Source organism: Bufo bufo, chromosome 2 (genome assembly GCF_905171765.1).
Source record: "Bufo bufo chromosome 2, aBufBuf1.1, whole genome shotgun sequence".
NCBI classification, from domain to species: Eukaryota; Metazoa; Chordata; class Amphibia; order Anura; family Bufonidae; genus Bufo; species Bufo bufo.
This window is the reverse complement of record NC_053390.1, coordinates 503,887,433-503,900,596: the sequence shown is the minus strand read 5'-3', so window position 1 is coordinate 503,900,596 and position 13,164 is coordinate 503,887,433. Positions and strand designations below refer to the sequence as shown.

The following is a 13,164-nucleotide window of genomic DNA, read 5'->3' as shown; positions in this document are numbered from 1 at the left end:
CCCAAGACAGGATTGAGCCTCGGCTGAGGCCCAGATCACTCTTCCCAGCCTGAGTGGTCTAACTCAGCTGGTGGACAAAGCAAGCAGCCATCTACAGAACTATAGATCTCCAGGAAGAAGTCACCATACCCTGCGAGCAGTCCTGTGAGTACAGATCCAAAGACCAGGAGAAGCCAAATACCTCCTCAGCTAGTCAGGCCCATATCAAGCAGACTACAGACAGAGCAGAAGATAGATACCTGCCAGATCTACTAGGCATATGACCAGAAGCAGAATACATATAGATTCCTGCCACATATTGCCAATACCTGCTGGGACCCATGACCTATGCTGTATCTTGTATGGATTGAAAGCTGCAAGTCACTAAGTAAAGACAAGTTGGATTATCTCTCCTGTCTGGACCTCCATTATTCCTCAATTACTCCTGCTAACCACACTCAATTTTATTTAAAGTGAGCCAGGATCCAGGAGTCCATCAGTACCAAGGTAGGAGACACCGTTGACACTACCATATCTACTACTCAGAGACATTATCTCCCTCTGGCATTCCTCACCTGGTACGTGAGTTATAACATCTTAAAGGGCCCTGTTACAGTACCTGCGCAAGCTGCAATTGGCGTCACAAACTACTACACATATATCCTGACCCACTGTACCACAGCCCGGCTCACTGTACATGTTATAATGGAAAATAAAATATACAGAACACCGATCCCAAACCCGAACTTCAGTGAAGAAGTCCGGGTTCGGGTCTGGGTACCACAGTAAGTTTTTTATCACACGCGTGCAAAACGCATTGCACCCGCGTGATAAAAACTGAACATCGGAACACAATCGCAGTCAAAACTGACTGCAATTGCGTACCTACTTGCACGATTTTTCCACGACGCACCCGCATCCTATCCGGCCCTCACACGCGACGCCCGTGTGAAATAGGCATTAGTGTAAGACGCTAAAACTATAAAACTGTAAGACGCTAACAGTTGCCTAGGAGATCCAGCCTGGGGGCTGGGCCTCTTAGGCCTCCGTACATGCCCGGCCCCAAGCCTTGGAATGGCTTGGGGCTGCCATGGCAACCATCGAGTCCCGACCATAGCAGCGTGGGGACCCGATGGATGAGGTGAGGGAGAGCAAAACTCTCATATGCCGCTGTCAGCGATGACCACGGCATATGAGGGGTTAATCTACCGGCATCTGCGTTATCACCGATGCTGGTGGATGCAGCAGGGTTCTGGCTTTTAGTAACAGCCGGATCTCTGCCGCTGATTGCGGCACCGGGGGGGGGAGGAAGGACCGCAGGACGAGAATGCTCGTCCTGGGGCACTAAGTACAGGCCTTTTAGGACGAGCATTCTTGGCCTGGGTCCTTAACGTGTTAATGAAAGCTGTTATTATAAGGTAATTACAGATCTTTTGATCTTATGACAGTTACACTTTAATATTAACAAAATAAAATCTTTTATGAGAAGAGCATAAAGCTGGCCATACTGATTAGATGAAAGTTGGCCAAACCCACTGATTTCATTAGATTATGAAATGATCTGTTATGTCTGGCGGCTCTTGACTGTCTTGTAACAGCAGATGTTAGGGAGAAGAGGGATTGGGCAGTGGCTTATTTCCTTTGCCAAAGGTACTTAAAGGGTTTGTCCTGGTTCAGAGCTGAACCCGGACATACCCATAATTTCACCCAGGCAGCCCCCCTGATGTTAGCATCGGAGCATTTAATGCTCTGATGCTCTCCATTTCCCTGCGCTGGATCATGCAGGGCAACGGCTCTTTCATTTACAATAACACACTGTCGGGCGGAGGCTTCCGCCCAGCAGTGTGTTCGGTGACATCACCGGCTCTGATGGGCGGGCTTTAGCGCTGCCCTAACCGTTTTACAGACTAGAGCAGCACTAAAGCCTGCCCATCAGTGCCATGAACTGCTCCAATGCTCAAGTCAGGGGGGCTGCCTGGGTGAAAATGGGGATATGTCCGGGTTCAGCTCTGAACCCGGACAACCCCTTTAACATTTACACATTATGGAGAGCTTGCAGGCAGGTTAAAAGGAACAACAGTCTGCTGGAAGGTGAGGAAGACTGCCACTTTCTCATACTATATTCTACTGAAAAGTTTCCTGTACTCACATGCAATGCTATTGTTTCATGTACTGGTAATGAATGCAAACAATTATAACACTAAATAGATAATTGTATTGGACTGGCACTCATATATGGAATATAAACATGGTTTATTGGATAGAATTAAATTAAAAGTAATGTCACCTGTCACAAATAATTTTCAATAAAATACAATATAAATACAATAAATCATATAATAAAATCTTAAAACATCAAAAATATGGTGCAGGAACTGATGGCACTAGACGTGTTTGGACCTATATGGTCCTAGTTGTTGGATTCAATAGACAATGGTGCCGCCGGTTTCTGCAACCCTGAATGATATTCCCTTCAAGCAACAATTTCCATGTATTATTCCAAATTTCACTGATTGGAGTCCCGTATATTGAAATTATATCCCGGATACACAAGGTTCAGTGCTTTTAGTATACTGATATTTGAAAAATGAAACAATTTTCAACAAGACAGTGTCCACAATGTTTACACGCTGTTGCAGACCAGCGTTGACAGTCCGTACTTAAAATAGGCCAATAGTTCCTCCATGGCAACTTTCCAAAGAAAAACTGTGTAAAAATTTCCACAGCTGACACTGTTGCGGGCTACTTGTCCACTGTTTATAGTTGCCGGCAAAATAAATTCTCTAATAGAGGGCTATTGGTTAATCCACTGTATTTCATGTCGTATAGTGCAACTTAGTAGCTCTGTTTTTTTCTCATATAGCAACAGCGGTAATTACCGTGATCGATGTTACTTTGGTTGGAGGAATGTTATACCTCCTGTATATTTTCCCACAAGTGTGGGCTTACCTATTAGAGAATTTATTTTGCCGGCAACTATAAACAGCGGACAAGTAGCCCGCAACAGTGTCAGCTGTGGAAATTGTTACACAGTTTTTTTTTGGAAAGTTGCCGTGGAGGAACTATTGGCCTATTTTAAGTACGGACTGTTAACGCTGGTCTGCAACAGCGTGTAAACATTGTGGACACTGTCTTGTTGAAAATTGTTTCATTTTTCAAATATCAGTATACTAAAAGCACTGAACCTTGTGTATCCGGGATATTTTCAATATACGGGACTCCAATCAGTGAAATTTGGAATAATACATGGAAATTGTTGCTTGAAGGGAATATCATTCAGGGTTGCAGAAACCGATGGCACCAATGTCTATTGAATCTAACAACTAGGACCATATAGGTCCAAAGACGTCTAGTGCCATCAGTATTTATATTGTATTTTATTGAAAATGATTTGTGACAGGTGACATTACTTCTAATTTAATTCTATCCAATAAACCATGTTTATATTCCATATATGAGTGCCAGTCCAATACAATTATCTATTTAGAATTTTCTTTGAGGGGTGTCTCAATTTCTGGACTAGAGCACCTGCCCTGAGGGGACAGAGGTGAGCGGGCCCCTTTTTTTGATTTATTTCTGAATTATAACACTAAGTAAATTTTATACAATAGTTGATAATAAAATACAAAGATGTCTACCAATTTGGCTCCAGGAGAAGTATATGGTGGGCTCAGCGTGCATGTTGGTACTTGCATCCCTGGATCCGATGAAAGCTGTAATGGCACCGGACGGGGTTAAAAGCAGAGTGTGCTTGGCGTGCACGCTGACCTGCATTCCCTGGATTTTGTGTGGCTGTCATGGCCCATAAACAGGTAGGAACTAGTGTTAGGGACCACTCAAATAGAGGCGACCTTGACGTGGTGAGTGGCTTACTACGCTTTGGCCAAAATGTACACCAATGCCTCATCCAGCATGGAGGCAAATTGCTGGATGTAGAGTGCTATCACATTTGTATTTTTCGTTTGTATATGTATTTCGCCATAGTGATGTGCACCACATACAGGTTGTGCTGACCCAATTCCCCACATGTCTACCAAAATACACGGGCATATCTACCACAGGTATGAGAACTTGGTAAGAGGCAATGTTATCTCTTAACAGCACCATCCTAAAAAATTAAATGTTTAGTACTAAAATTTGAAAAGTGTTGAAATACCGTAAATTGTCTCTCTTAGCCAGCAAATACAGTCTACAATATCAGTAGCTATAATATTGGCCTGGAAAACACCTTTCTAAACATCATTTCATTAAATCTGTAACAATGAAACGGGTGAAAATATAGGAAAATGTAGAAAGAAAGGAAATTCCGACTTACGCTTGAAGTAGTTTGTTGTGCCCACAGTTCTCTGGTTCTTACTCATCTTGTGAACGTAAATTCTGTAACACTTCATTGGGAGAAAATTATCTGAAGAAAAAAAATACACCTGATAAATCATTACAACCAAAATATTACCGTAAGTAAGAAATACACCTTAGAATTTCATGGTTTATGTATCAGCACATAAAAAAAAATCTGGTCTATAGTTCTTAAAATTAGGTAACTACAACCTCAGATGAACAACAACACGTGAAAAATTACACCTAGTCATTATTTATGTAACAAAAACTAGGCAAAACTGCAGATGCTGTGTGTTAAAAATTAAGCACTTACTGTTTCCATAGGAGTTGACAGGGTAAGTAGAAGCCAGGTGCTGCTAATCAAGTGCCTTTAATTAACTGACCATCAGCAAGTGTGAACAACTCTATAAAAAGGTTTTGGCAGTTTGCTGGTCTGGAGCATTCAGACGTGTATTAACAGAATGCCATGTATCTTATAGAAGCAATTATTGCTGACCATCAATCTGGGAGGGGTTATAAGGCAATTTCCAAAGAATGTGAAGTCCACCATACTACAGTGAGAAAGATTATTCACAAGTGGAAAACATTTAAGGCAGTTGTTAATCTTCTTAGGAGTGGACGCCCTGGCGAAATCACCCCATGGTCAAACGGTGTATTGCTCAGAGAAATTGCAAAAAACCCAAGAGCTACATCTAAGACTCTATAGGCCTCAGGTAGCACGTTAAATGTACATGTTCTTTACAGTATAATTAGAAAAAGACTGAACAAATATGGCTTGTTTGGAAGGATTGCCAGGAGAAAGCATCTTCTTTCTATAAAGAACATGGACAGTTTAAAAGTTTTTTTTGAGATTTTTGAACTGATGGCCTATCCTACTGATAGTTTATCAGTAACCCCACAATCAGCTGTTTGAGAAAGCACCAGTGTAGTAGCGCCACAGTTTTCTTGCAGTTTTTCGTAGGTCATGTGATGTCACGTTCATTGGTCACATGGAGCAGGCGCCGCTCAGCCCCATTGAAATGAACAAGACTGAGCTGCAATACCAAACATAGCTGCTATCAAATGGAAGGCACTGTGTTGGTGAGCAAAGAGAAAGCCGTGACACTACCAAGAACTCCATTGCCTTCTTAAACAGCTGATCGGAAGGGGGGCCTGGATGTCGGACCTCCAGCGATCGGATACTGATGACCTATCCAGAGGACAGGTAATAAGTTCAAAAATCCCAGAATGCCCCTTTAACCCCTTGGATACCAGAGGTTTATTTGTTTATTTTTGTTTTTACTTTTCTCTTGCTTGAGGCTCGTTTTTTGCGGGACAGATTGTACTTTATAATGCCACCATTTAATATGGCGTACAATGTAGTGGGAAGTGGGAAAAAATTCCAAATGGGGAGGAATTGGGAAAAAAATGCAATTCCTCCACTCTTTTACAGGTTTTGTCCCTACGACGTTCCCTTTGCAGCATCTATTAATAGCTAAAGCTTGGCTGATACTGGGTCATACAACTGACAATGATCTCAAGCATACCAGAATGGCTGAAAAAATTCATCAATGTGTTGCAATGGCCCAGTCAAAGTCTAGACCTCAGTCTAGTTGAAAAGTTGTGGCCTGACCTTAAGAGAATTGAGCATAAATGTGTGCCCACAAACTTCAAAGAACGGAAACAATGTTGTAAAGGAAAAAAATCCTCCACAGCATTGGAATGGATTTATTTATTATTATTTTTTGCACTTTACAGACATTAGCATCCAACTGTGTATGTCTTTGGAGTGTGGGAGTAAACCGGAGTAAACCCACACAAACTCGGGGAGAACATACAAAGTCCATGCAGATGTTGTCCTTGGTCGGATTCGAGCCTAGGACCCCAGTGCTACAAGGATAAAGTTATACAGAAAATTATTACTTCCAGTTATTGCAGATAAAGGTGATTCTCTACAATCTATTATTGATTCATGAATGTACTTGGTTTTCAGGCATATCTCTCCCATTTGACTTCATTTTTGTTGAATAAGTAATGACATGATGTAATTTGTTGTGTGCTGTTATTCATCTGAGCTTGTAGTTACCTTGTAGTTAAGACCTTATAACGACAAGTTGTTCTTTTTATGTCTGGAGATGTAAAACCTAGAAATCAAAGAAGGCGTACTTTGTTTTACTCATGACTGCATCTTATAATATACAGATAAAAATGTTATATCTCAAAATGGTAAGCTTCAACTAAGCTCAGGGCCGGCCTTAAAGGGGGGGGGAGGGGCAAACAGGGCAATTGCCAAGGGCCCACATCCCTAAATGGGGCCCCCTGCTGAGCTGCCCAGACATAAGTGGAAGAGAGCTGAGAAGAGCACAGACAGCACAGCAAGGAACGCTGGTCCCTGGTCTCCTGCCCACTGTGGCCCGCAGGGTCCTTATGCTGTAGTGAGGAGCTGGGTGCTGCATCAATAGCACCGGCTCCACAGCAGTCAGGCAGACCTTGGCCACGCCCCCTTCCTCTCTCTCTCACCAGAGGCCCTGCACTGTGAATGTAATGGCCTCCTCTAGCCTGCTCCCCTGGTTTACTGGTGAGTTCAGAATGTCACCCTCTAATGACCTGACATATGTGCTGCCGACCCCTCTCTCCTCTCTGTGCTACAATAAATGACAAGGGCTGCTTCTTGGCAGACATAACCTGATAGGTACAGGAGGGGAGGCAGCCTGCAGAGAATATACAGGACCTGTCCTCCCCCCACTGTAGCTGTTTTTATTTTTTTTACTATATCTACAGTCAGGTCATATTGGGACATCGGCACAATGCTAACATTTTTGGCTCTATACACCACCACAATGGATTTGAAATGAAACGAACAAGATGTGCTTTAACTGAAGACTATCAGCTTTAATTTAAGGGGAATTTACATCCAAATCAGGTGAACGGTGTAGGAATTACAACAGTTTGCATATGTGCCTCCCACTTGTTAAGGGACCAAAAGTAATGGGACATAATAATAATCATAAATCAAACTTTCACTTTTTAATACTTGGTTGCAAATCCTTTGCAGTCAATTACAGCCTGAAGTCTGGAACGCATAGACATCACCAGATTCTGGGTTTCATCCCTGGTGATGCTCTGCCAGGCCTCTACTGCAACTGTCTTCAGTTCCTGCTTGCTCTTGGGGCATTTTCCCTTCAGTTTTGTCTTCAGCAAGTGAAATGCATGCTCAATCGGATTCAGGTCAGGTGATTGACTTGGCCATTGCATAACATTCCACTTCTTTCCCTTAAAAAACTCTTTGGTTGCTTTTGCAGTATGCTTTGGGTCATGGGTCCATCTGCACTGTGAAGCGCAGTCCAATGAGTTCTGAAGCATTTGGCTGAATATGAGCAGATAATATTGCCCAAAACCCTTCAGAATTCATCCTGCTGCTTTTGTCAGCAGTCACATCATCAATAAATACAAAAGAACCAGTTCCATTGGCAGCCATACATGCCCACACCATGACACTACCACCACCATGCTTCACTGATGAGGTGGTATGCTTAGGATCATGACCAGTTCCTTTCTTTCTCCATACTCTTCTCTTCCCATCACTCTGGTACAAGTTGATCATGGTCTCACTTGTCCATAGGATGTTGTTCCAGAACTGTGAAGGCTTTTTTAGATGTTGTTTGGCAAACTCTAATCTGGCCTTCCTGTTTTTGAGGCTCACCAATGGTTTGCATCTTGTGGTGAACCCTCTGTATTCACTCTGGTGAAGTCTTCTCTTCATTGTTGACTTTGACACACATAAACCTACCTCCTGGTGAGTGTTCTTGATCTGGCCAACTTTTGTGAAGGGTGTTTTCTTCACCAGGGAACTAATTCTTCGGTCATCCACCACAGTGGTTTTCCATGGTCTTCCGGGTCTTTTGGTGTTGCTGAGCTCACTGTTGCGTTCCTTCTTTTTAAGAATGTTCCAAACAGTTGTTTTGGCCACGCCTAATGTTTTTGCTATCTCTCTGATGGGTTTGTTTTGTTTTTTTAGCCTAATGATGGCTTTCTTCACTGATAGTGACAGCTCTTTGGATCTCATCTTGAGAGTTGACAGCAACAGATTCCAAATGCAAATAGCAGACTTGAAATGAACTCTGGACCTTTTATCTGCTCATTGTAATTGGGATAATGAGGGAATAACACACACCTGGCCATGGAACAGCTGAGAAGCCAATTGTCCCATTACTTTTGGTCCCTTAACAAGTGAAAGGCACATATGCAAACTGTTGTAATTCCTACACCGTTCACCTGATTTGGATGTAAATACCTTCAAATTAAAGCTGACAGTCTGCAGTTAAAGCACATCTTGTTTGTTTCATTTCAAATCCATTGTGATGGTGTATAGAGCCACAAATGTTAGAATTGTGTCGCAATATTTATGGACCTGACTGTATCTATCTATCTATCTATCTATCTATCTTATATATATCTATCTTATATCTATCATATATCTATCTATCTAATATCGATCTGTGAGGAATATGGATTATCATTTACTGGCAGCCATGATTTTCATCTGATTCACCTTGGTCAGTGTACATGCAAAATAAGTTCTCACCCCCCAGCCATCTGCTGTCAGATAGAAATCCCCCAGGGGTCCAGACTTCAAGGAGGCCCCAGGTGGATAAAGTCACACCTCAACCAGCCAGTTTGGAGGCAAGCTAATCCTGCAGGAAAAACCCCAGCAGGAGGTCTCAGCCCTTGCCCAGGATCAATGATACCTCCCAGACATGTTGGCACCTATATTTCATAAGAAATTATGAATCGTCCATCCATCCCAGGCATAATTCGGTTATCTTTTTGCGATCCTGGGGCAAAGCCAAACATCTGCGTGGTCCTGGCTTGATGCTAGAATGCCCGGGAGGGGAGATATACATATCTCCCCACAGAAACCAAATAGTGGCACCATGTTTGGACTCTAGTTGTAGCCTGAACCCAGGAGGATCAATTGGGCCCGGAACCATCTTCCTGCGACATTCTGGTCTGGGGCTATGAGCCCTAAGGGGTTTTATGGGTCATGGTCTGCCAGCACCAGAGAAGGAGGAGTGGACCCTACCCATAAGCTACAGGTCATAAGCCCATGCAAGCCAGCGGGCGGTGTTTTTTCTGAAGGGGGTCACATCGTGCCAATGTCTTTGGAGAGACAGGGAACCAGGTGACATCACTGCCCCCACGTGAATGCAGCCAAAAACTATTCCACCCTCATAACCCAAAGGAACTTTCATCTACCCGGTAACTGACTTTTGCTCTCCTAAACCCTGTTGTATCTGTATCATCTGTATCTGTAACCTCAGACCACTGTATATATCCTCTGTGTATATTGTGTCATCTAGTGTCCCCTTAAGGCGATTAAATATATAATTTAATCTTGTGCTATCTTGTATCCTGATCACAAATCCACACGGTTTTCGGCCAAGTTATAAGCTACCGCGGGTTGGTTTCTCACCCTATATAATCCCGTTAGCGGACCGGGCTTATATCAAACGAGAAGCTGGTGTCAGATTTCCCGGGCTGAGGACGTGCTATTTCACTGCGGCAGTGAAAAGGCTCTCTCGGCTTGTTGCCTCTCTGTACCCACGTGGACAAGAGGTATCTGTGTAAGGCTACTTTCACACTGGAGTTTCTGGGTCCGCTTGTGAGATCCGTTTCAGGACTCTTACAAGCGGCCCAAAACAGATCAGTTCAGCTCCAATGCATTCTGAATGGATAAGGATCCGTTCAGAATGCATCAGTTTGGCTCCGTTGCGCCTCTATTCTGCTCTGGAGGCGGACACCAAAACGCTGCTTGCAGCGTTTTGATGTCAGCCTGATGATACAGAGCCAAACGGATCCGTCCTGACTTACAATGTAAGTCAATGAGGATGGATCCATTTTCACTGACACAATATGGTGCAATTGAAAACTGATCCGTCCCCTATTGACTTTCAATGTAAGTCAGGACGGATCCGTTTTGACTTAGACTTTTGTTAAAAAGAAAAATGCAAACGGATCCGTTCTGAACGGATACAAGCGTTTGCATTATTGGTGTGGATCCGTCTGTGCAGATACAAGACGGATCTGCACTGAACGCAGGTGTGAAAGTAGCCTAAACTGTACCTTACCTGCTACTCTGGAGGGCGTAATGTCACGCTTTGGTAACCCGTGACCATACCGCTTCTCGTGAGCTCTACGTAGGTGACGTCAAACGCGCACGAGGTCTGGTATTCGTCACACTATCATCTATCTAACTATCTTACATATATCTTCCATCTATCAATCAATCAATCTATCTATCTATCTATCTATCTATCTATCTATCTAATATAGAATCAAATCAGATTTATTGGCAGGACTAAATACAGTTTAGCATTGCCAAAGCAGGTGGGAAATAAATGGGTAGGGTTGAGGACACATCCAGGGTGAGATATAGGAGTCCATGGTATATCAGGCTCTTCTCAGTCCATGGCAGGCAGTAATACTGTATATTGTGCTGCTATGGCCGCTGTGTTCTCCTCTTCCCACAGCAGTATGGAGAGTCTCTCCTCAGGGCCGGTGCAAGGATTTTTGACAACACAAGCTATATTTTGGCGGTCCCCCCAGAACCCCTAACACCAGCATCCCATGGATATATATACAGGGGGCAAAATGGTATATATACAGAGGGGGTAAAATGGATATATATATACAGTCAGGTCTATATATATTGGGACATTGACACAATTGTAACATTTTTGGCTCTATACACCACCACAATGGATTTGAAATGAAATGAACAAGATGTGCTTTAACTGCAGACTGTCAGCTTTAATTTGAGGGTATTTACATCCAAATCAGGTGAACGGTGTAGGAATTACAACAGTTTGCATATGTGCCTCCCACTTGTTAAGGGACCAAAAGTAATGGGACAATTGGCTTCACAGCTGTTCCATGGCCAGGTGTGCGTTATTCCCTCATTATCCCAATTACAATGAGCAGATAAAAGGTCCAGAGTTCATTTCATAGTAACAGAGTAACATAGTACCTAAGGCCGAAAAAATACATTTGTCCATCCAGTTCGGCCTGTCATCCTGCAAGTTGATCCAGAGGAAGGCAAAAAAAAGAAAACTGTGAGGTAGAAGCCAATTTTCCCCACTTTAGGGGGAAAAAAAATTCCTTCCCGACTCCAATCATGCAATCAGAATAACTCCCTGGATCAACGACCCCTCTCTAGTAGCTATAGCCTGTAATATTATTACACTCCAGAAATACATCCAGGCCCCTCTTGAATTCCTTTATTGTACTCACCATCACCACCTCCTCAGGCAGAGAGTTCCATAGTCTCACTGCTCTTACCATAAAGAATCCTCTTCTATGTTTGTGTACAAACCTTCTTTCCTCCAGACGCAGAGGATGTCCCCTCATCACAGTCACAGTCCTGGGGATAAATAGATGATGGGATAGATCTTTGTACTGACCCCTGATATATTTATACATAGTAAGTAGATCTCCCCTCAGTCGTCTTTTTTCTAAAGTGAATAACCCTAATTTTGATAATCTTTCAGGGTACTGTAGTTGCCCCATTCCAGTTATTACTTTAGTTGCCCTCCTCTGGACCCTCTCCAGCTCTGCTATGTCTGCCTTGTTCACAGGAGCCCAGAATTGTACACAGTACTCCATGTGTGGCCTGACTAGCGATTTGTAAAGTGGTAGGACTATGTTCTTATCACGGGCATCTATGCCCCTTTTGATGCAATCCATTATCTTATTGGCCTTGGTAGCAGCTGCCTGACACTGGTTTTTGCAGCTTAGTTTGCTGTTTATTAAAATTCCAAGATCCTTTTCCATGTCAGTGTTACCGAGTGTTTTACCATTTAGTATGTACTAGTGATTTGCATTATTCCTTCCCATGTGCATAACTTTACATTGGTCAGTGTTAAACCTCATCTGCCACTTCTCTGCCCAAGCCTTCAACCTATCCAAATCCCTCTGTAGTAGTATACTGTCCTCTTTCAAGTGTGCTATTTGCATTTGGTATCTGTTGATGTCAACTCTCAAGATGAGATCCAAAGAGCTGTCACTATCAGTGAAGCAAGCCATCATTAGGCTGAAAAAAACAAAATAAACCCATCAGAAAGATGGCAAAAACATTAGGCGTGGCCAAAACAACTGTTTGGAACATTCTTAAAAAGAAGGAACGCAACGGTGAGCTCAGCAACACCAAAAGACCCGGAAGACCACGGAAAACAACTGTGGTGGATGACCGAAGAATTCTTTCCCTGGTGAAGAAAACACCCTTCACAACAGTTGGCCAGATCAAGAACACTCTCCAGGAGGTAGATGTATGTGTGTCAAAGTCAACAATCAAGCAAAGACTTCACCAGAGTGAATACAGAGGGTTCACTACACGATGTAAACTATTGGTGACCCTCAAAAACAGGAAGGCCAGATTAGAGTTTACCAAACGACATCTAAAAAAGCCTTCACAGTTCTGGAACAACATCCTATGGAGAGATGAGACCAAGATCAACTTGTACCAGAGTGATGGGAAGAGAAGAGTATGGAGAAAGAAAGGAACTGCTCATGATCCTAAGCATACCACCTCATCAGTGAAGCATGGTGGTGGTAGTGTCATGGTGTGGGCATGTATGGCTGCCAATGGAACTGATTCTCTTGTATTTAATAATGATGTGACTGCTGACAAAAGCAGCAGGATGAATTCTGAAGTGTTTCGGGCAATATTATCTGTTCAAATTCAGCCAAATGCTTCAGAACTCATTGGACTGCTCTTCACAGTGCAGATGGACAATGACCCAAAGCATACTGCAAAAGCAACCAAAGAGTTTTTTAAGGGAAAGAAGTGGAATGTTATGCAATTAACTTTTA

General features: G+C 43.0%; 1 protein-coding gene across 2 annotated transcripts in view; it reads right to left on the bottom strand.

Moving 5' to 3' along the window:
* IL12RB1 (interleukin 12 receptor subunit beta 1) overlaps positions 1 to 13,164 on the bottom strand; it is a 403,260-nt gene that overhangs the window by 65,804 nt on the left and 324,292 nt on the right. For both annotated transcript variants that reach the window (XM_040417823.1, XM_040417824.1), the window contains one exon: positions 4,295 to 4,384. In XM_040417823.1, coding sequence (XP_040273757.1) covers positions 4,295 to 4,384 — 90 coding nt within the window. The remainder of the gene's footprint in view (positions 1 to 4,294; positions 4,385 to 13,164) is intronic.